At 48.8% G+C, this 23877-nt stretch overlaps 2 protein-coding genes across 3 annotated transcripts in view; one reads left to right on the forward strand and one right to left on the reverse strand.

Annotated features, from left to right (window-relative positions):
- Nucleotides 1–653: 653 nt before the first annotated feature.
- Nucleotides 654–2731, reverse strand: SRARP (steroid receptor associated and regulated protein). The gene is made up of 2 exons (XM_047723564.1): nucleotides 2594–2731; nucleotides 654–1463 (listed from the first exon to the last, which is right to left on the reverse strand). The coding sequence occupies exons 1-2, from the start codon at nucleotides 2625–2627 to the stop codon at nucleotides 1036–1038; spliced, it is 462 nt and encodes a 153-aa protein (XP_047579520.1). The 5' UTR covers nucleotides 2628–2731; the 3' UTR covers nucleotides 654–1035.
- An 11519-nt stretch (nucleotides 2732–14250) lies between these two features.
- Nucleotides 14251–23877, forward strand: part of ZBTB17 (zinc finger and BTB domain containing 17) — a 32299-nt gene continuing 22672 nt past the window's right edge. Inside the window, exons 1-2 of one of the 2 annotated variants that reach the window (XM_047723560.1) lie at nucleotides 14251–14383; nucleotides 16339–16425. Coding sequence is in view for 1 of the 2 variants with exons in the window: in XM_047723559.1 (XP_047579515.1) it covers nucleotides 14377–14383 (7 nt within the window). In the remaining variant the exon portion in view is untranslated. The remainder of the gene's footprint in view (nucleotides 14384–16338; nucleotides 16426–23877) is intronic. The other variant, XM_047723559.1, reaches the window with a different exon arrangement.

Raw genomic sequence — 23877 nt, forward strand, 5'->3', positions numbered from 1 at the left:
TGCTTCCTCAGCTGAGTTGATTAAGCATTCCACACACCGCCATCCATCTTAGACCTACACACAACCTCACACACACGCCAGTGACCCCGCTTCCCACTGGGTAACGTGACTGCCCCCATGAGGCAGGGACCCCCACTCACCCCTTGTATCCCTATGGGCCTGGTATGCAGTAGCTGCTCAGGAAATAAGGCTCTTATGTATCTCATCATACATGAAACCCCATTACCTTGCAGAGCCCCTCCTGTGCCCTCTCGACCGACAGCTCCCCTTACCTCCCATTTTGGGTCACTGGGCCCTGTCTGGGGCCCCGAATTTCCCCACCTGGTGTCCGGATCTCCCAGGGACCCACACACCGACCCAAGAGCCAGGATGGCGGCAGACAACTCGCTGGGCCTACCCGTCACACCGGGGCAGCCTGATGCCACGCAGGTCGCCCTGGGACAGGACGCCAGCCAGGTGGCGGAGGGGAGGGCAGATTTTCATGGTGCCGGCTCCTTCTCGTCTTTTAGATCGTACTTTGTGACCCGCTCAGAGGTCTTTCCCACCCACCGTATCAGAAAAGCTCCGTGCCTCCTATCACCTCCCATCCCCGCACCCCACGTCGGGTCCTACACAGCACTCGTTCCATCACTGTTCAAAATCATCTTTATTGATTCATTTATTTATTTAACCCTTGCCTTCACCCACACCCACCGCCCCGAGGATAAGCTCCAAGAATGCTGTGCTGTCTTTCCTAGTACTCTGCTGAGCCTGGCGTGTGGAAGATGCGACATTAGGATTTGCTGTAGAATGAACTAGTCTCTTTCCCTGCGCAGGTGCCTTAAGGCGAACAAAGATAAGTAGGAGGAAGGAGGAGACCTTTGAGCGTGTACTTGATGGCTGCTTCAGATGTCCTTGATCGTTCTAATGCTGTTCCTTGGCTCGGGTACAAAGACTTCTGCTTGGCTGGGGAAGGGGGGCTGGGTTTTGGGAATCTCAGTTCGGAGCTCTCCAGCCCGCTGTGCCAACCCCTCCTCCAGGGCCAGGCTCTTCTAGTTACTCTGCCTGCCCGCAGACACAGGAGGAGAGGGCTTTGAGCGAGCCGATGACCGTGCCCCAAGCTGAAGACCTTGAGGTCACAGCCTTCAGGGGACTCCCCTTGGCTTCAGGAGCCTCCTGGGGGACCTGTGGACTGACTAGGGAGGAAGCTGGGGCCGCCGTCCCTCTGCAGGCTGGCAGGGCCCCCCCGGGGTGGGCCAGGAGTCCCCCACCCACAGGGGCCTCCTGAGTCAGGTGGGGCGGGTTTTCGCCACAGAACAAGATATAGGTCTTCATTGGAGGAGTGACAGGTCCTAGATGAGGACCGGAGGCTCGGGGGGGCACCGGGGGTTCCACCAGGGAGAGCTGTTTGCCACGAGCACAGTCGATGACAAAAGTGAGGTGAGCGGCAGGGATGGCCTTCGGATGGCAGGCAGGCTTCCCACCTGGAAGGAAGGAGACCGAAGGCTTGCGTCAGCACAGTCCAGTGTGGTTTCCTTCATTCACCTGTTCCTTCTCGAGGGTTTCACTCCCCAACTGGCTGACACACAAAGATGGGAAGAGAGTGGGGTCCAAGAGCATGGATTTCAGCACGAGGGAGACCTGAGTTGAAATCCCGGCTTTCCCCTACTCAGCCGTCTGCCTTCCGGAACAGAGCCCTGGGGATCAGAGCTTCTGTGTGTAGGAATTTCCCAAGTGGACTCTGGTATGCTCAGTGTGTGGGGGGGTGCGTGGTGCTAAGGCTCTGCATTTTTTTTTTTTTTTTTAGATTTTATTTATCTATTTGACAGAGAGAGAGAGAGAGAGACAGCAGAGAGAGGGAACACAAGCAAGGGGAGTGGGAGAGGGAGCAGCAGGCTTTCCACTGAGCAGGGAACCTAACTCTATCCCACGACCCTGGCATCATGCTCTGAGCCGGAGGCAGACGCTTAATGACTGAGCCACCCAGGCGCCCCGAGGCTCTGCATTTTTAGCAATCCCCCGGGGAATGCCCATGCTGCTGGTCCACAGACCACACTGTTGAAGTAATGAGGTCCTCGAACAAGAGGAAGGTCCTGCCATATTTTACAGATGAGGAAACTGAGGCTCGGCTTGTGCAAATGGTGGTCCTAGGGAGCACCGGGCTGCTCTCCCCTCCCCGACACAACTTCGTCCCTAGCCCTGGAGGCCACTGGTAGTGCCTGGGGCCGTCTGGGGATCTAGACGTGCTGGCATCCCTGCAGTCTTACTTTTGTACCCTCCTGACCCAGCTCAGGGAGAAGCCATGAGCCAGTCCATCCCCCTTATCAATGAAGCGAGAGCCAGAGCAGCTCCGTGTGAATCCAGAGCCTGGACTCTCCAACAGTGAACTTCTTGAGTTACCTAAATAAATTCTCTTCACTATGTGCTCTTCCTCATGACACAGTCTTGGAAGGAAGCTCATGTTCTGGTAGGTTCGTTAACACAGGGAATCCACAAAGCCCACCAGCCATGGCTTGAGAAACCTGGCAGCTCCAGGGAAGGGTGTTTGCTGTCCCAAGCCCCACCTCAGCTGGTCCTTCTGCGGTGCCGAGGACCCCCGCCCACCACCTCTTACCTGAGCAGGTCTCCAGATCCGTCGCAAGGCCCATGACTCTGGCGCTGGCTTGTTGGTCGCTGGGGCTTTCAAGAGTGGGGGGTCACTGCTGCAGCCACAGTGGGAGAACTTCTAGCTCTGGAAGGAGAGAACTTCTCAGGAGCTTTTTCCAGGATGTGGTTCCCCACCCAAGGATCAGACCTTTTATATTTACCGGACCGGATCCGGATCTGCTGAGTGAATTCCACCAGGAGCCGCAGGAACTGGCCCGGGGCAGCTAGCGGATCGCTTTGATGCTCAGGGTTATGTCAACAGAATTGTTGTCAGGTCACCACTGGGAGGCTGTTTTACCGAACAGACACCATTTCTCTCCACTCCAGCCACTTCCCACCCATTCTGTGCCTCAGTCTGCCCAGACTTCAACAAGAAAATGGATTTCTCAGGGCGCCTGGGTGACTCAGTGGGTTAAGCCTCTTCCTTCGGCTCAGGTCATGATCTCAGGGTCCTGGGATCGAGCCCCGCATCGGGCTCTTTGCTCAGCAAGGAGCCTGCTTCCTCCTCTCTCTCTGCCTGCCTCTATCCCTACTTGTGATCTCTCTCTCTCTGTCAGATAAATAAATAAATAAATAAAGTCTTTAAAAAACAACAAAATAAAGAAAATGGATGCTGGGGCCAGATCAAGATGTTCACGGAATCTGTGTTTGGTGAGGACTCACCAGGGATCAGAAACGGCAGGGTCTTCATGGGGCAAAATGGGCAGGGACACTATCTGGAGTCCCTTGTATCTGGGCACCAACCTCTTCATGAGGACTCCATGCTCATGATCCAATTGTCTCCCAAAAGCGCCACCTCCAAACCCCACCACACTCGAGATTCCATTTCACTATATGAATTTGAGGAGGACACATTTATCGACAGCCTCTTTTAAATCAACCAATTGTTTTTATTGAAAAAAAAAGTATTTACTTTATTATCACCATTTTTTTTAAAAAGATTTTATTTATTTATTTGACAGAGAGAGATCACAAGTAGGCAGAGAGGCAGGCAGAGAGAGAGAGGGGGAAGCAGGCTCCCTGCTGAGCAGAGAGCCTGATGTGGGACTCAATCCCAGGACCCCGAGATCATGACCTGAACCGAAGGCAGTGGCTTAACCCACTGAGCCACCCAGGCGCCCCAATTATCACCATTTTTTAAGGGGAGTGTAGTTGAAGTGCAATATTGTGTCAGTTTCAGGTGCCTGACAGAGACATAATGATTTGACATTTACACATAGTAGGAAATGCTCACCACGGGAAGTGTAGTTACCATCTGTCACGAAAAAAAAATTATTACAATATTATCAGCTACAGTCCCCATTCCCACACTGCACTTTTCATCTTTGTGACTTCTTCATTTTATTTTTAAATTATTATTATTGTTGATTTAAGATTTTATTTCTTTATTTGAGAGAGAGAGAGCATGCGAGTGGGGGGAGGAACAGAGGGAGAGGGACAAGCAGACTCCATACAGAGCACAGAGCCTGATGGAGGGCTCGATCTCACGACCCTGAGAGCACGCCCTGAGCTGAAATCGAGTCAGCCGCTTAACCCCCGAAATCAAGACCCAGACACCCTGACTTATTCATTTTAAAACTGAAAGTTTGTACCTCATTATTTTTAATTAAATATTTTATTTTTAAGTGATTTCTACACCGAAGGTGGGGCTCAAATTCAGAACCCCAATACCAAAACTCACAACCCTGAGATCAAGAGGGATACATGCTCTAGCAACTGAGTCAGCCAAGCCCCCCAGTGTTGTAACTGGAAGTTTGTACCTCTTAATGCCCTTCACCTATTTTGCCTAACTCCCCGCCATACCAACCAACCCTCTGACAACCACCAGTTTGTTCTCTGTATTGGTGAGTCTGTTTCAGTTTGTTTGCTCATTTGTTGGAAATATACTTTGAAATGAAAATCAGTATTGTTTCATTAAATGTAACGGTATCACCTCTGTACATTACCAGTACGTCTGCACAGTATAAGAATAGTGCTCCCCCAAAGAGAGCCACGTCCTAGGCCCCAGAACCTGTGAACATGTTTCCTGACACAGCAAAAATGACTTCAAAAAGTGATTAAGGGCATTCCACTTCTAACATCAATTCTGATGTGTGTGTTTGATTTCTCCCCACACCAGCAAGTGATTAACTCTATTCTGACACTGTCTACCTAGAGTCAGCGAGATTCTACAGATGAAGGGCTCATTCCCACATGACTGCCAATCCCCCCACTGCTCATGCTAATTGTAGTTCCACACTGTCCTCTGTGATTCTGATTTCTAGATCAGAGCTTCCCATGACCCCCTCCTTATATGCTAGAGTGGCACACAGAAGTCAGTAAAACATTTTACTTACTAGATTACCAGGTTTGTTTGTTTTGTTTTGTTTTGTTTTTTACGATTTTATTTATTTATTTGACACTGAGAGAAAGCACAAGCCTGCAGAGCAGTAGGCAGAGGGAGAGGGAGAAGCGGGCTTCCCACTGAGCAGAGAGCCTGGTACAGGGCTCGATCCCAGGACCCCGAGATTGTGACCTAAGCTGAAGGCAGATGCTAAACTGACTGAGCCACCCAGGCATTCTTAGGGTTCTGTTTTGTTTTGTTTATAGATTTTATTTATCTATTTGAGATAGAGTAGTAGCGAGAGAGATCACAGAGGGCAAGGGAGAAGGAGAAGCAGAGCACTGCTGAGCAGGGAGCCCGACACGGGGCTCCATCCCGGGACCCAGAAATCAGGACCTGAGTCAAAGCAGATGCTTAACCGACTGAACCAGCCAGACGCCCCTAGATTACCAGTTTATTATAAAAGTGTGCAACTCAGGAGCAGCCAGGTGGAAGAGATGCACAGGGCAGAGGGTGGAGAAAGGGACGGAGCTTCTAACACTCTCTGAGCCCGCCATTCTTCCTGGATCTCCTCCACTCTGTTCATGGAGGACTAAATCATTACCATTAGTGACTGAACTCCACCTCCAGCCCCTGCACCCTCCTTGACGTTGGGGGGGGTTGAAAGTTCCAATTGGTTCCCCCGGCCACCAGGTCCTTAGGTGGCCAAGGGTCTTTCTAAAAGCCAGGTAGGGGTTCCTGGGTGGCTCAGTGGGTTAAAGCCTCTGCCTTTGGCTCAGGTCATGATCTCAGGGTCCTGGGATCGAGCCCTGCATCAGGCTCTCTGCTCAGCAGGGAGCCTGCCTCCCTCTCTCTCTCTCTCTGCCTGCCTCTGCCTACTTATGATCTCTGTCTGTCAAATAAATAAATAAAATCTTAAAAAAAAAAAAAAAGCCAGCTCATGGGGCATTCTGGTGGCTTGGTCGGTGCAGTGTCTAGCTCTTGATTTCCGCTCAGGTCCTGATCTTGGAGCCCTGGGATTGGACCCGTGTGGGGCTCCGTGCTCGGTGCAGAGTCTGCTTGTCCTTCTCCCTCTGTTCCTCCCCCTGCTCACGCTCTCTCTTTCTCTCTCTCAAATTAACAAATAAAAATCTTAAAAAAAAGTTACCTTGTTAATACATAACAAAAGGTGCCTTTTTTTTTTTGAAGGAAAGTAAATCATGTTTTATTTATTTTATTTTTAAAATTTTTTTTTTTAAACATGGATTTTACTTAAGGCATCATCGCTTCTTTTTTTTTTTTTAAGATTTTATTTATTTATTTGACAGAGATCACAAGTAGGCAGAGAGAGAGAGAGGAGGAAGCAGGCTCCCCACTGAGCAGAGAGCCTGATGCGGGGCTCGATCCCAGGACCCTGGGATCATGACCTGAGCCGAAGGCAGAGGCTTTAACCCACTGAGCCACCCAGGTGCCCCATGTTTTGTTTTTTAAAAGATTTTATTTATTTATTTGACAGAGATCACATGTAGTCAGAGAGGCAGTCAGAGACAGAGAGAGGAGGAAGCAGGCTCCCCACTGAGCAGAGAGCCCGATGTGGGGCTCGATCCCAGGACTCTGGGATCATGACCTGAGCTGAAGGCAGAGGCTTTAACCCACTGAGCCACCCAGGCGCCCCAAAGATGCCTTTAAAAAAAAAAGATTTCATTTATTCATTTGATAGAGCATAAGCAAAGGGAGTGGCAGGCAGAGGAAGAGGGAGAGGCAGGCTTCCCTCTGAGCAGGGACCCCCCCCCAATGTGGGGCTCCATCCCAGGACCCTGGGATCATGACCTGAGCCAAAGGCAGAGGCTTAACCGACTGAGCCACCCAGGCACCCCCAAAAGACACCTTTCTTGCTCTCAGCACCTGGGCAGTTTGAAAGGGTGAGAGGAGCTCTATGCCAGGAATTGGACAAAGAGCAGATAACATATATTTCTTGTGATAAATCACATTGTCACAGGTGTGCACTTTGAGAGGAAGAGATTATCCTGAATTATTTGAGTGAGCACGATTCAATCACACTAGTCTTTAAAATTGGAACACATTTCCTGGCTGGGTTAGAAAGAGATGTGTTGACGAAAAAAAGGCCAGAGACAGGATGTGAGATTCACCTGTCATTGCTGGCTTTGAAGAAGGTGTAAAGGGGCCATGAGCCCAGGAATTTGGGCGGCCTCTGTAAACTGGAAAAGGCAAGAAAAGGGATTTTTTTCCCCCAGGACCTTCATGGAGGAACCTCCCTGACATCTTAATTTCAGCACAGTGAAACCCATGTCAGGCTTCTGACCAACCGACAATAAACACATGTTGCCTCAAGCCACTAGATTGTGGTACTTTGCTATAGCAGCGACAGAAAACTGATAGTCCCTGCAAAAGCCAAAGAAAATACAATTAAATTCTAGGTGGATATTGTTGCTTGTGTGATTTGACTTAAAACTGACCGGGCACCTGTGGACACCTGTTCTCCTGCGATAGTGTGATGAGAAGGGGACGCCCCAGCTTCCCACCAATGCCATCACCCAGGTCTAACCACGAGAAAAATATAGGGAAAACCAAAGCAAAGGACATTCTGTCAAATACCTGCCTCGTGCTCCTCAAGCAGTCAAGATCATGAAAAAATAAGACGCAGAAACCATCACAGAAGGAAGGAGACTAAGAGGACAAGCCATGAAATGTTTTGTGGGATCCTGGATTGGATCCTGGAATCAAGAAGGGATGTTAGTGGGGCGCCTGGGTGGCTCAGTCGGTGAAGCCTCTGCCTTCAGCTCAGGTCATGATCCCCGGGTCCTGGGATCGAACCCCGAGTTGGGACCCACTGAGCCACCCAGGCGCCCCGAGCATGTAACTCTTGATCTCAGGGTCCTGAGTTCGAGCCTCACATTGGGAGTAGAGGTTATTTAAATAAATAAGTGAAAACTTAAAAAAAAAAAAGAAGGAATTCCAGCTAATAAGTGTGGAAAGAGTAATAGCATCAGAAATGCATCGTTTGGGGCCCCTGGGTGGCTCAGTGGGTTAAAGCCTCTGCCTTTGGCTCAAGTCATGATCCCAGGGTCCTGGGATCAAGCCCCGAATCGGGCTCTCTGCTCAGCGGGGAGCCTGCTCCGTCCCCACTCTCTCTGCCTGCCTCTCTGCCAACTTGTGATCTGTGTCTGTCAAATAAATAAATAAAATATATATATATATTTAAAGATTTTATTTATTTGACAGAGAGAGAGAGAGATCACAAGTAGGCAGAGAGGCAGGCAGAGAGAGAGAGGAGGAAGCAGGCTCCCCGCTGAGCAGAGAGCCCGATGCGGGGCTCGATCCCAGGACCTGGGATCATGACCTGAGCTGAAGGCAGAGGCCTTAACCCACTGAGCCACCCAGGCGCCCCCAAATAAAATATTTTTTTTTAAAAAGGAAATGCATCATTTTACAACCTCTAATGAAATCATTGATTCAGGCAAGGATCTTCAAAGGAAGGAACTGTTACATGGGAAGTTGATAGGAACTTTCCAAAAAAGGAATCGGGCCGCTCCCACCCAAACCCGCTATTGATCTTAGCACCACTGAGGGGGGGCCCTGATGTGACTCAGCAGCATCTAGAACATGCTCTTACCGAAAATGTTGGACCTGAATCTACTTACCCCTCTCCCTCGAATTTGCAGGAAATGGAAGGAGAGAAGAGTTATTCAGATGACGCACAAGGAAGCAAACAGAGAAATCCAGAACGTGGGATGGTCTAGAGGATGTGATTCCAAGGAACATTCTTTAAAAAAAAAAAAAAAAAAAAAAGGTTTTATTAAAAAAGAAGATTTCGTTTTTAAAATCTTATATCATGGATATGTAAGAGTCGCGTGCTGAGCGATAGGAGGGTTGAATGACATACCTGGGGTTTGCTTTAAAATACTTCGGGGTGTGGAAGGGGGTGCCTGGATGGTGCACTTGGTTGGCCATCTGAGTCTTGTTTCAGATCAGGTCATGATCTCAGCGTCGTGAGATGGAGCCCCGTTCAGGGCTCATGCACAGGGCAGAATATGCTGAAGTTTCTCTCTCTTTCTCCCTCTCCCTCTGCCTCTGCCCCTCCCTGCCTCGTGGCTCTCTCCCTAAAATAAATAAATAAATCTCTTTAAAAATAGTAAATAGATAGATAAAATACTTCAGTATTTTTATTTTTATTCACCCAGGGGCACCTGGGTGGCTCAGTTGGTTGGGCATCTGACTCTTGATCTCAGTGCAGGTCTAGATCTCGGGATCATGAGTTCAAGTCCCACATTGGGCTCCACACTGGGCATGGAGCCTACTCAAAAAAATAAGAAAGAAAAAAGAAAGGATGATGTATTAAGTATCTGTAGCCAAACAACTGTTGAATCTGGATGGTGGGCAAATAGAAAATATTTTGTTATTTGTATCTAGTTTAATATTTTATTATATTATTTTATATAGTCCTCTTTTTTTTAAAGATTTCATTTATTTACTTGACAGAGAGAGAGATCACAAGTAGGCAGAGAGGCAGGCAGAGAGAGAGGGGGAAGCAGGCTCCCCGCTGAGCAGGGAGCCCAATGTGGGGCTCCCTCCCAGGACCCTGAGATCATGACCTGAGCCAAAGGCAGACACTTAACCCCCAGAGGCACCCAGGTGCCCCTTTATTGTTTTTTTTTTTTTAAGATTTATTTATCTATTTTAGAGAGAAAGAGAGAGAAAGTATTGGGGGAGAGGGATAGAGAAAATCTTAAGTAGGCTCCACACCCAGCCCAGAGCCCCCTGTGGGGCTTGATCTCACAACCCTGAGATCATGACCTGAGCCAAAATCAAGAGTCCGACATCGAACTGACTGAGCCACCCAGGCACCCCTTCTTTCCTTTTTTTCCTTTTTTAAAGTAAACTCTGTGCCCAACATGGGGCTCAAACTCATGACCCCGAGATCAAGAGTCACACACTCTACCACCTGAGGCAGCCAGTAGGCCCTATTCTATCTAGTACTTTATAACATTTTCAGAATGGACGTGAATTTAAAAAGTGTATGTCAAGGATGACTGTGAAGAGTGAAGAAAACCATTTCATGACAAACAGGCAAAGAAAACATCGTTGCATTTATAAATTAATACATTGTTACATAGTTCATGATTTTCAACCTGTGTGTGATCAAATTGATAAGCTAAATTGCATAAATAGACATTTGTTAGTTTATCTACAGCCTTTCAAGTTTATAGCCACACGTTAGCCAACCAATGAAGTTCTCCTCATTGGGAAAAGACCCACGTGTAAATGATAACTGAGCTTTGGGACATTAGGGTAGGGGGTGGGTGAGGTTTTGGCCAGAGACTCCAGAGCCGGTGAGAGGCCCTGTGTGTCCCTCGGACAGCTAAGGGGAGGGGGGATTGGAGGGGAGAGGAGAAGTGGAAGGGGGTGATCCGAAGTAATAGACTGCAGTAACACCCGCCCCCGCCACTGCCGCCCCGACCGGTGAGAAATCAGGCAATCAGCATCCTTCACTCATTTCAGCAGCAGGGTATACTGAGCTCCTGCTCTTGGCCACCTAGCCTGAATTTGTAGATTTCCCCCTTCTGGATTGTTCTAAGGAATTTCTGACATCTCACCTTCATTTAATGAAGACCACTATTGGGTCTCAACTATCAATCAACCAACTGTGCTATTAGAACCATTCTCAGTTGGGACGCCTGGGTGGCTCAGTTGGTTAAGCAGCTGCCTTCTGTTCAGGTCATGATCCCAGCGTCCTGGGATCGAGTCCCACATCGGGCTCCTTGCTTGGCGGGGAGCCTGCTTCTCCCTCTGCCTCTGCCTGCCATTCTGTCTGCCTGTGCTTGCTCTCTCTCCCTCTCTCTCTGACCAAAAAAAAAAAAAAAAAAAGAACCATTCTCAGCTGTTGGATCTGGGACGTTAAAACCCCAGGGTCTCTTGGGGTTCACTTATATTTATAAATTCAGCCAAGTTTAATCTTATGTTCCTTCCTCCCTGACTTAACATGTCTAAGTTACAGGTATATTTTCTACGTTTCAGCACACGGATTAGCTGGGGCTTGCTTCTTTTTTTTTTTTCCCCCTCCTTGCTTGCTTGCTTTCCTAAATCAGTAATTTACCTCTAGGTCAGACCACGTGCTTGTTCCCTGGGGCACTTTGGACTGGGACAGATCTGGAGACCAATAAAGGATAATGATCTCTGAGCGGAATCAGCATCTCTTTGCAAAGTAACTTCCTCAGATACGGACCTACGTGCTTTCCAGGGAAAGCAGGGTCAGTCTCATTCAATGGGAAGAGAGTGCCGCATCCAAGGTAAGAGTTTCACTGAATTTGGATTTGGAGAGGTCAGGGAACTTAGTCTTTTGCCTCCACCCAAACACTCCCCCATCTTAATTGCTAAGTGCCACTCGTTCCCATTCAATGCACCTAGCCAGCCTTTGAATACAACTTCTATTGTAATTGTATTACAATTCAGCAGCCCACAGGATCAGCTCTGTCCAATTTTTGGCTACATAAGCCCTGTAGCTACAAGAGAGGAGATAACTTTTTTAGAGTTGTCAGGAATGGCCCTTGCTTCTCTGGTCCTGTCTTGAGCTGAGAATTTAAACCCTAAATATTTCCTTTTTGAAAGTTGTCAGTGCAATTATAAATAGGCAGCCTACGTGACAGTCCTTACAGTCCTCCTTCTCCTCTAATGGTCAGTTGTGGCAACTACTCCATCTACTAAAGCCTATCTTTATTAGGCACGTTCCCCCAGGCAACAATACTTAACTGTGATAAGTGATAATTTCTGTAACTCCTTTTTCCCAAGGCAAAGTAGGCTAGATCTGCATCACGTTCAACTCTAATGCCTTGACCCCCTTGGAGGTCAGTTTCCTGCAGAAATAGAAACCTTGCTGGGCATTCTCTTTAAACTTTTTATTTTGAAAAAAAAAATGTAGGTTCACATGCAATTGTTCTTGTGGGTTTTTTTTTTTTAAGATTTTATTTATTTATTCAACAGAGAGAGAGAGAGAGAGAGCACAAGCAGCGGGAGCAGCAGGCAGAGGGAGAGGGAGAAGCAGGTCCTCTGCAGAGCAAGAAGCCCCATGCAGGGCTCTATCCCAGGACCCTGGGATCATGAACTAAGCTGAAGGGAGACTCTTCACCAACTGAGCCACCCAGGTGCCCATGTTTTTGTTTTGAGAAAGAGAGAGAGCTCATGCTGACCGCAGAGCCCACAACCCTGAGATCATGACCTGTGCCAAAATTAAGAGTCATAAAGAGTCAAACGCTCAACCGACTGACCACCCATGCACCCCAGTTCACAGCCATTGTAAGAAACAATACAGAGCAATCCCACCACCCTTCTTCACCCACTTTCCTCCATGCTCTCATCTTGTACAGCTATAGTACCATCATATCACAACCAGGATATTGACAGTGATATACAGTCAAGGTACAGAACATTTCCATTCTACAAGGATTCCTCATGTTGTCTTCAGACTTCTTTTTAAGCAGAGAGGGATTTAATACAGAAAATTAAGTGTTTATAACATTATCACAGGGGTTGAAAGAAAGGTCTCTAGAGGGTCCTCTAGTAATATGGCTCCCAGAACACCATAGAACTCACCAACCAGAGGCTATTACTTCTGCCACAGTCAGGAAGATAAGGAATCAAGAAGTCATCACCGAGATTATTGCATTCAACATATCACCAGCAAGATCACCATGGGTCTAAATTTGGGACTAGAAGCTGGTTCCCCCGCACTAGAATGCTGAGTTTGGCTGTCACCATCTCACAGGTGCGTCTGAACACTCGTGAAGCTGGAGACTAGCCGCCATGCACTGCTGCAAACCCTCACATCTGCGTGACTTTGCTTGCCAGCAGCAACCAGCTAACGTCGGTAGGACAAATAGCTATTGCCTCCTTTCTTCCTTCCATCCAGTCTTACAAACTGGCAGAATCCATCTGTATCTGGAATTCTAACTGCACCTGAGTCTGGGAAATGGAATTTTAACTTTTTAGACTCTGGAGGAACAGACGTTAAGTCTGAGCTGACTACATCCAACACAGATGGACATAGAGGTGTATTTGTGTCCTTTGTGTTGGGAGGACAAGAGGGGTCCTATCAGATTTGCTATGATTTTTCTGTAAAAGAAAAGGGTGAAGTCAACTGCTGCTGAGCTTTTTAGTGTCCCTACTGACTGTGAAGGGAAGAGGAGTGACTTGGCCAGACCGACATTTGTTGAAGTTCCTCTCTAGGCTAGTGATCATGAATTTGTAGGGAACAATCTGTCCCTTAGGGTACTTTGTCCAACTGTGCATGGCTGTTTGGGTGCCAGCAAAGAGAAAAGGCACGGTTGGATTTAGTGAGGGTTGGAAAGCTTACCAAATCCATGTGACAGAAAGACAAGGGACCAAAGAAGTTCATGGTGTTGGCAAGAGTGTTATTAAAACCCATGGGAAGGTGCCTGGGTTGCTCAGTCGGTGAAGCCTCTGCCTTTGGCTCAGATCATGATCTCGGGGTCATGATCCCAAGGTCCTGGGATGGAACTCAGGTCATGATCTCAGGGTCCTGGGATTGAGCCTGCTTCTCCCTGGCCCTCTGCTCCCTGCACACATACCCTCTCCCCCGCCTGAGAACCCCACCCCTCGCCGCGCCAGCTCGCGCTCTTTCTCTCAAATAGATAAATAAAGTCTAAACAAATCAAAACAAACTCTCATGGGAAATAAACAGGATCGGGAGTAAAGCAAAGAGAAAGCCCACGAACTGTGAGGAAGTAGAGAAGTCAATGGTGTAGAGGTGCTGCAAAGCTGGAAAGAGGCCACACAGGGACTGTTCGAGTCGGCAGACACTTTTGTTTCCAGCACCCTCCTTCTCAGGCAGGCTAATCCTGGATCTGCCCTAAATAGGAAATGGGGCAATGGTTGGCTCAGGAAGCAGAAAAACATAAGCGGGGATCTGCAACTTGGGAGCCACAACTAGGTTCACGTCTGTGCTCCTCCACTTCTAAGACGCGTGACAATGGGCAATTCATTTACTCTTCCTGAGGCTCCGTTTTCCCTTCCAAAAGGGGGAGAAAAAGACTTATCCTATGGTTAGCGAGAAGACTTAATGAGATCATGCACGTAAAGTGCTTAACACAGTGCCTGGCACACAGTAATCAATGAACGCGAGAAAGCTGTTACTGTTATGTTTGGAATAGAAAACCAAGGAGAGGTTACAATGAGGACAATTCTAAGTGCAGAAGTACTGTAATACAGAACTTCTGGATACGTGAGCGCATGCGCCTGTCCGGGGTCCTCGGGGTAGCGGAAGCGTTGCGCATGCGCCGGAAGTTGCAGCCGGGAAGCCAGCGAGGTCGGTTCCGCCCGACTCTGACATGGCGGCGCCCTTTGTCTGCTGTGAAGTGCCGTCCCCGGCCTTCTCGCGGCCGTGATGCACCTCCCTCTACAGTGGGGTCCGGGACATGGCAGGTGAGGGTCAACAAGCGCCCGGGGCTGGCCGAGTCCCAGGAGCTGGGCGGAAGCGGCGAAGGATGGGGCGCGGCGGGAAGCCGGGGACGGTTGTGTGGGGGAGGGGAGGGAAGTGGAATGGGAAGGGAACCCGGACTGGGGGGACCCCGCGGGGCAGGAGGGTGCGAGGCAGCTGGGGTGGGGGGCGCCCCCAGGCGAGCGGGCGCGGAAGGGGCGAGCGGACCCGCAGTTCCTGCGAGGGAGCGCGGGTCGCTTCCCGGGTTGGGTGACACCCCAGCTGGTAGCATCTCCGCCCCCGCCGCCTGGCTGTCACCGTCTCTTGTCACACACACCCCCCCCCCCCGCGCGCCGCGGCGGGTGGTCGTTCTGTGGCCGCAGGGTGACGGGGTGCCGGGGCAGCTCACTTAGGCGGGTCGGGGCCGGAGGGCACGGGCCTGCCACAACCAGGAGGTGCTGGCAGAGCGGGAGGTCCACACTAACCCCTGTATGAGATTATTTCATTCATTCCTTCCTTCCGCAGACGGTGGCCTGGCACCTGATAGGTTGTGAGGATAGAGCTAGTGAACCGGACGACTTGCTCCTGGTCTAGTGGTTTAAAGAGTGAACTGTGGAGCCTGGCAGCCAGGGTTTGAGTCCCGACTCTGCTTCCCAGCGGTGTTCTGAAGCACCTTGGGTTCTCACTCTCTGCCTCAGTTTCCTCAGACTTAAAGCAGACATAGCGATAAAACCTGCCTCCTAAAGTTGTTCTAAAAGGCCGTAGGTATAAAGTGCTGAGAACATTTCCTGGCACAAAGTAAATGCTCTCTGTGTTCATTGCTGTGATTATTCATTTCACGATCCGGCCGGATGGAAGGAAAGCAGAAAGGTTGGAAAGAGTAGAGGCACCTCACTCAGTCTAGGCGAATCCAGGGAGGTGTCTGCTCCCCAAGAAGCGGAGACCAAAAGGATGCTTAGGAGAGTGGAGGCAAGAAATGGGGGGAGTGTTCCCAGTTGAAGATGGGGTTTGGGAGAAAGCTTAGGGGCCAGTGTAATAATTAAGTTTTTTGCCTAGAGACAGAGCTAAGAGGTAAGACTAAAGAAGCTGGCCAGTGGTCTGATCCTAGGTGACCTTGTAAACCTAGTTAAGGACTTGAAGTTTTAGGTTAATGGGAAGCCATTTAAGAATCAAACTTGGGGATTAGAACAGTCACCTGGCTGTGTGAAGGATGTGGTAAAGGGAGCCGGCCTGGAGTAATCCAGTCGAGAAATGAGTGTGGTCTCCAGTCAGGTTAGAGGCAGAGGGTGGGGAGAGAGGTTTTGGAGAACTGACAAAACTTGGTGATTACTTAGATGAGGAAGTTAGAGGCAGAGAGTTGTCAGGATTGACCTCCTCTTCTTGACCGGTGGGTGGTGATGCCACTCAGTGTGATAGGGAACAGGATGGGGAGCAGGTGTGAGAAGGGAAGATACATTTAGTTTTGAACATGTGGAAAGTGGGTGCCTGTAAGACATTCCAGGGGAATGTCCGGTGGTGAAGTAGCAGTTCTCATTCATCAAAAGTCCCTAAAGTTGGGGGGGGGGTGTACTCACTGAGGGTGAGGGTATGAAATGAGAAGCGAGGGCATCTGAGACATCCCCGGGGGAGATGCTAATGCTGTAGCAACTCGGGAACCTGGGCACAGCCTTGTTGCTCTTGCTTTTTAACGTTTCGTCATGTCTCTTGGTGAGCAGGTATCCTGAGTGTAGGGACTGGGAGTGGTTTACTCATCTTTATGTCCCGGGTGTCCAGCCCCGGGTCTGGCATGCAGCAGGCCAGTAACGATCCAAACTTGTACTGCACACTTACATTGTGTCAGGCTCTTGGCTCAGGGCTCCGGGTTTGCCTGTGTTTCTTGGATGCATGAAAGGGCAGCTCTTAGGGAGCAGGTGCCTTTCGGGTTCTCATCAGATTTTCTACTTGGGTGTCTTTGATTCAGGTAATGAGCTGGAGGAGGAGAGCCAAGCTGGAGTTTACGCAGACACACTGTCAGAAAAGAGTAGCCTGGGCTACTTGGAAATCTGAGGTATGTCTGTAATGCTCAAGGATGAAACAAACCAGGAGGTTAGTTTGTTTGTCCTTCTTCTCTAGGCTCAGCGTGACTCAAATCACCCTTTCAAGATAGCTTTTTCTTTCAAGTTATATAGTAATGACAACATCTGAGTTTGGTTGGGAAATTGTGGCTACATCATTTATGCTTGGTTTACCAACAAAGACCAGACTAGGGCAAATGCTCACACCTTGTTTTCATCACATACAACCTAACCTAACGTGCTCCAGCAAAGCAATTCTGAAATACAGTGGCCGAAACAAACTCAAAGTGTATTCCTCTCTTCCCATCGAACGTCTGGAGGGCAGTCCAGAGCTGGTAGGGCACCCTGCTCTGTTCTGTGAAGTATCCAGGAACAGGGTTCTAGTGATCATGTGGCTCTCTTTGCTCAAACCCAGGCTTGCATCTCATGGTCAAAGTTGGCTGCTGTAGCTCCTGCCATTATGTATGTACCCCATCTGGCAGAAAGGGAAAGACAGAGTGGGGAGCACGTGTTCATTCCTTTTAAGGTTCTAATGTTTAAAGATACATATTTTTGTACAGCATGTCCCCAAACGTAAGCATCTGGTGTACAACCAAAGAACGAATCGTGACTGTTGCAATGCTGGAGGGAAAGCTGGCTGAGAGAGCCTGCTGGGTCCCCTGTGTGACTAAATTGCTGTCTCTGAGGCTTGAGCCCAGCCTCAGGGGAAGGTCCACTGCATTGGTGGAAGAGGCACGCTGCTCTGGTTTCAGGTGGGTTGATGTTGCTTGGGTCCAGGGAGTCCAGACTTGTGTATGTGTTCAGTGTTTTCTGTGGTAAGTGCTAGGGATGCCGGGAGCAGGGAGCTCTTAGCCATGTGGATGATCACAGTCTAGTGCAAGGAGCACTGCAGGGGAGGCACAAAGGAGAAGGATGACTGATGCTGGAAGGCCCTGCCGAAGCCCGGAAGATTAAGAGTGAACAGTGTGTTCGGACTGACACCCATACGGGTCTCCTCAGACAGAGACCGCGAGGACTCTGGTGTCGGGTGCGAATCCCTCCCTGCCCGTGTCATGACTCTCTGAGGGCCAGTTACTTTACTGTTGTACTTCCATTTCCTCATCTGTCTGATAGGGCCAACAGCATCTAGCTCACAGGACTGTATAGAGGATCATGAGAGATGAAGAGTGTACTTCACAGGGTTTGCCATGTAAAGGGGAGTTACCTCCCGCTGCGGGGTGCAGGGTGGTTCGAAGCCAGGGAGGCCAGTGAGGGCTGCAGTCCACGAAGGCCCGCACCCATAGGGAAACCGGGTTGTGGCCTCCCTGAAGGCAGGGATTATCCAGATGGCGCAGAGGGGATCAGCGACTGCTCTGTGAGTTCTACCAAGCTCTCCAATGAAAGGTGTCCATCTGTGGATTCTCAGAGAGCATGCACTGAAAGGTCTGGTGAAGGATCCTTTGGGAAGGGAAGGATTGCCTCTGCCTGTTTAATTCCCAAGCTCGGATGCTTCTGGAAAGCCTTCTTTGGGTGCTGCCTGGCCACCCGCCACTGCTGAGTTCGGAGCTCCTCCTCTGTTGATTTCTTAGCACCCTGCCCTCATCTCCCAGTGCATTCGGATCTCCCATTATAATAATGGGTTCCTTTGTCTCCCTGTTGGCCCACCAGCATCTCGCAGGCAGAGACAGGGGATCATTTCTTCTGGTAGCCCCACTGTGTACCTCATTTCCTGGGACATAGCTGATGCTCAGTAAACGTTGTCGGAGGGCGGGTGCTCAGCCTTGCTAGGCTGAAGGGGGACTGGCAGTTGGGCTGACCTGGACTCCGGTGCGATGTGCGGTTGGCGTGCTATCGCCAGAAGAGAGGATGGGTGATCTGGTGTCTGTTGGTGGATCTCGTACCTGGCGGGAGTGTGGACATAAACTTGGTGAGCTGTGTGACCTGACGATGAGCATTTACGTTGGGAGATGGTTTTTCTGCATTTTTGCAATAGAGTGTGGTTTCTTAGCCTTGACATTATTGATCTTTGGGGCGGCATAAATCCTTGTTATGGGCCGTCCTGTGCACTCCAGGATGGCTGTGGCATCCCTGGCCTCCACCCAGAGATGCCCATAATACCCACCCACCCACGGCTCAGGCAGTGGAAGTATCTCCAGACACTGCCATACATCACTTGGGATCAGATCGCCCCCAGCTGGAACCCTGCAGTACTTCTAAGTCAGGCATCCCTGGGTTCGGACTAGTTCTTATCCTTACCAGATGTGTTCCTTTGGGCAAAATACTCGGCCTCCAAGCCTCAGTTTTCCCAGCTGCAAAGTGGGGATATGGATGACCTCACCCATAACTTTACTGGCCAGAATTATCGAAGAGGTGATGGATGTAAAATGCTTATTGGAGGGGCGCCTGGGTGGCTCAGTGGGTTAAAGCCTCTGCCTCCGGTCAGGTCATGATCCCAGGGTCCTGGGATTGAGCCCCACATCGGGCTCTCTGCTCGGCGGGGAGCCTGCTTCCCTTCCTCTCTCTCCGCCTGCCTTTCTGCCTGCTTGTGATCTCTGTCTGTCAAATAAATAAATAAAATATTTTTTAAAAAGTGCTTATTGGAGCCCTTGACACCATCATTGGTGACTGGTGTTATGTGTTAGGAGAAAAGACCCTTGAGAGGGTCAAGCAACAAAGTGTGCAGAGGAAGAAAAAGAATGTTTGCTAGAGGGATACGCCCAGGTGCACAAATCAGGAGGCTCGGAAGAATGCAGCACGGAGGGGCATCCGGGTGCCACCGCTGCTTAAACGTCTGGCTCTTGGTTTCCACTCGAGTCATGATCTCAGGGTCGTGGATTCAAGCCCGTCAGGCCCAGCGCTCAGTGCAGAGTCTGCTTGAGATTCTCTCTTCCTGTTCCTTTGCCCCCCCGCGCCCCCAACTCATCCTCTCTCTCTCTCTAATGTAAATAAATGAATCTTTAAGGGGCGCCTGGGTGGCTCAGTGGGTTAAGCCGCTGCCTTCGGCTCAGGTCATGATCTCAGGGTCCTGGGATCGAGCCCCGCATCGGGCTCTCTGCTCCGCGGGGAGCCTGCTTCCTCCTCTCTCTCTGCCTGCCTCTCTGCCTGCTTGTGCTCTCTCTCTGTCAAATAAATAAATAAAAAATCTTAAAAAAAAAAAAAAAAAAGAATCTTTAAAAAAAACAACAACACATAGCTTCTGTGCCTCACGCAGTTCCCCTCCCAGATAGCTGTTAGTAATATCCGCGGGTCCTCCCAGAGCTCTTCTGTCCATCCGTCTGTCCCTGTGTTGTCCTGGGAAGACCATTTTTAAGGAGTCACATGGTTTGATTAGGTTGCATGGGCAGAGCCCCTGCGGGTCCGAGGGCAGCGGCTGTGGGCGGGGCTTCGGGGTGCGGCCAGTTTGCTGTGTAAAAGACTAGGAGGCTCAGACTTTCCCAGAATTCCTCAAAGGGTGGTGCCTGGGTGGTGGCAAGAAGGGACCCAGACTCCCAGACACCATGTCTCGGCAGGGTGGCACCACGAAAGGGAGGGATCCAACCCCAGAGAAAATGAAAAACTCCAAATACATTGTGTGCCCAAAGCATGTCGTCTTGGAGACCATTATCTCCTTTTGCTGGTCACAGTTTCTAGATGACTGAAATAATAAAGGTCAAAGAGGAAGCCTTGCAGCACTGAGGGGTTTCTGGGTTGTCTGCAGGCGTGTGTGTTGAGCGTCAGCTCGGAGGCCTGGCCCTCTCAGAGGTGCTGGGGCCAGCAGCAGCTTGACCTCAAGTCCAAGGGCTAGTTACAGCAGACCTCCCTCATGTCATCACCACAGCTTCTACAGGAAACCGGGGCTTGGGCTCGGGGAGTCAAGCCTACTTGTGGGGAACTGGATACTGAAGCCTTGAGCTTCAAAGGAAGAAAGCCAAAGGTCTGGTTAGAATGGAGAGTTGCTCACTCCTGTCTATACAGCCAGCTACAGGCAGAGCTCAGAGGTGGAGTTCCAGCTGAGGGTGGGACTGGCCAGAAAGCAGATGTGGTGGGTTTTGTTGTAGCATCAGAAATCTGCCAGAGGACTTGGTGAGGATAGCTGGCACTGCGGGACATCTAGGCGGGTTGTAGAGAGAGTAAATGCTGTGAGCCCTCATCACAAAAAATATGTTTTCTTTTCCTTTCTTGTGTCCCTATGAGAAGTGGCCTGAACCTGTCGCGGTCATCATTTCACAGCAAATGGGAATTCACACCATCCAAGTTCACCTTCAACAGACACAGTGATGTGTGTCAATTATTTCTCAGTAAAACTGGAAAAAAACAAAACCAAAAAAGAAAGAAAAGCATCGAGCTTTTTATCCTAAGAGCCCTGGCAGTGGCGCCCGTTCTCCCCACCCCACCCACCCCACTTCCCATGCTGGAACTGTTCAACCAAGATGCCACCTTCCTGTCCCAAATGGGAGGCGCTGCCGCCCAGCGGGAAGCTGTGTCTCCACCGGCTCTGAAGCCTGGTGGGTGAAGCTCTTCTCATTCTGGTAGTCCCAGGGCGGCCGGGGGCCGGTCACGGACTTTCCTGGTTCACTGTAATTCCGCTGCCCAAGTTCATGCTTCCAAACATTGTTTCAAGTCAGAAAGAACATTGTTTAATTTGGTAAGTTGTTAAATATTGAGTAGATACAAAGGAACATGCACAGTATAAAGAATAAAGATACAAGGAAACCCATGTGGCCAGCAGTCAGTTTACAAATAAGAATGTTACCATTAGCTTTGGATGCCCCCTCCCTGATCCTGGTCGGTCTCACCCCCAGGTCATCGGACTTTTGCTTTTATCACTGACTTGCCTTTCTGTAAAGTTTGACCATGTGTGTTCGTATTCCCAAACAATGTGTTGTCTCATTGTGCGCGCCGTTGAACTTAACATAATGGCGTTGTTTTCTTTGGTGTCTTATGTTGGTGGCTTAGCGTGTGTTCTGGAGGGTGATCCATGGTGCCCATAGTTGCACTTGGCTTTCTCAGATGGATATGTTCCATTGCCAGAGAATTTATTTGTCCTTTCTCTTGCTGACGGACATTTAGATTGTTTTCGGTATTTGCTGAGACAGTGCTGCTGTGGACGTTTCTGGAAAGCACGTGCCACGTCTGCAGGGTGTGGACCCAGGAGTGGGGCTGCATCGCAGCGCGTGTGAGCTTCAGCTCAACCAAATAATGCCTGACTGTTTCCAGAGTGCTTTCCCCAGGTCACAGTTCAGCTGACAACTCTGCTTGTTTCACATCCTTCCAACTCTGGTTTTACTTGACTTGAAAATTTTTAGCAATCTGATGGGAGTGATATCTCATGTGGTTTTGATTTGCATTTTCATGATTATTAGTGGGCTAAGCATCTTTTCATGCACTTATTGGTCACTCAGGTTTCAGCTTCTGTGAAACAGCTGCTTAAATCTTTTGCTCAGTTTCCTTTCCGGTTGTCTTTTTCTTGTATATAGACTTTTCGTTTGCTTTTGGTTTTTATTTTGTATACGAATCCTTCATTACTTATATGTGCTTTTACTCCCTGCTTCCAGTTTATGGCTAGTCTTTTCACTGGAGTTTTTTGTTTTTTTTTTTTTGTTTTTTTTTTTAAGATTTTATTTATTTATTTGACAGAGATCACAAGCAGGCAGAGAGGCAGGCAGAGAGAGAGGAGGAAGCAGGCTCCCTGCTGAGCTGAGAACCCGATGTGGGGCTCGATCCCAGGACCCTGAGATCATGACCTGAGCCGAAGGCAGCAGCTTAACCCACTGAGCCGCCCAGGCGCCCCTTTGTTGTTTTTTTTTTTTTTAACAAATTCTTAATTTTAAGGTTCATCGCTGTTTTTCTTTTATGGTTAGCGCTTTATGTTCCTTTTAAAGAACTTCCTCTCTACTTCAAGTTTATAAAGATAATCCCCTAAGTATTGTCTTCCAAACATTTTATGATTTTGTGTTTTACATTAAGGTTTTCAGCCCATTTAAGATTATTTTTGTGTGTATTATGAGGTAAGGAGCTGATTCTTTTTTTTTTAGTAAGTGTACCAAATTGTCCTAGTACTATTTATTAAAAAAATGCATCCCTTTCTTGTGGATCTGTGTATGTCCCCAGTAACCATTATAATGTAGTGAGTGTCCACAAATGTGTGGATCTGTTCCTGAGCTCTTTACCGTTTGTTCTCTATCTCTGTCCTGATATCACACTGACTTAATGATTAAATTTTTATGTAACAGTTTCTTGGCATCTGGTAAGATCTTGGCCCTTTGCTCTTCCATCTTCATTTTATTTTAAAAAATTTTATTTATTTGACAGAGAGACACAGCAAGAGAGGGAACACAAGCAGGGGGAGTGGGAGAGGGAGAAGCAGACCTCCTGCCGAGCAGGGAGTCTGATGTGGGGCTCGATCTCAGGACCCTGGGATCATGACGTGAGCTGAAGGTGGAAGCTTAAGGACTGAGCCACCTGGGCACCCCATCTTCACTTTGGATTGTGTTTGTCAAATTCCATAAAAGTTGTTGCAGTCTTTTATTAGCATTGCTTTGAACTTATTCCACATCATTTTGGATAGAATTGACATTTTTATGATACTGAACCTTCCATGAGCATGGTATATCTCTTACTTTATATAACTTACCAAAGTCTAACTTTAGTCTCTCACACCCTCCTCTCAAACAGTTAAGGATCTTAGCACACTTTAATTCCCATCACTCCTTCCTTTTATTCTGTAGATGGGTATTTTAGTTCCTTTCAAAATTTTAGAAGACATCATTAGTTCAGTATTGTTTAGATTTACTCATTTATTACTGACTAGATCTCATTCCTTTTTGCATTTAATACTTTCATTCTGGCATCACTTTTTATCTGCCGGAAGCGTATCTTTTATGATGTGTGAGTTTGGGCTCTCATCTGTTTGGGGGCCATCTAGGGATTTTACCCTCCTCCCATTTGATGCCAAGATTTGATATAGGCAGTTTTCTGTGCAGTCTTTTTTTTTTTTTTTTCACTGATGTGTAACTCTCTGTGGCCCCAGCTTTATTCTGGAGGGCGCTCCCATGAGACCTCTGCCCTTGAGAGGGAGAGGGAACCCCTGCTTGCTCCGTTCTGCAGATGGCTTTGACGCCCACCCTCAAAGCTCCCCTTGCTCTCCATACTCCAGCCTTTGCTTGACTTTGTTTGACCCCTCAGTGTTCCTTACTGACTTGCCAGTTCTTTGGTGCATTTTAAAAGCTGTCTCACAAGTTCTCTTCAGCATTTGCAGATGTTTGCTCTGAGACTTGGCTTGGGTACCTAATGTGCCCTGCCTCCAGAAAATCAAGATGTTTCTGAGTCTTAATTTTGTGTTTCATCTGGCAACAGATTTGAATGAAGACTTAGTGATGTCCACTTAGGGCTTTTATAAGATGTTTTGTAACCTTATTAGTATAAGGAGAGGGTGTGGGTAAGTGCCAATTAATGACAGAGAATTTGCCCTCTTGGGACAAGCTAAG

Source organism: Lutra lutra, chromosome 4 (assembly GCF_902655055.1).
Source record: "Lutra lutra chromosome 4, mLutLut1.2, whole genome shotgun sequence".
NCBI classification, from domain to species: Eukaryota; Metazoa; Chordata; class Mammalia; order Carnivora; family Mustelidae; genus Lutra; species Lutra lutra.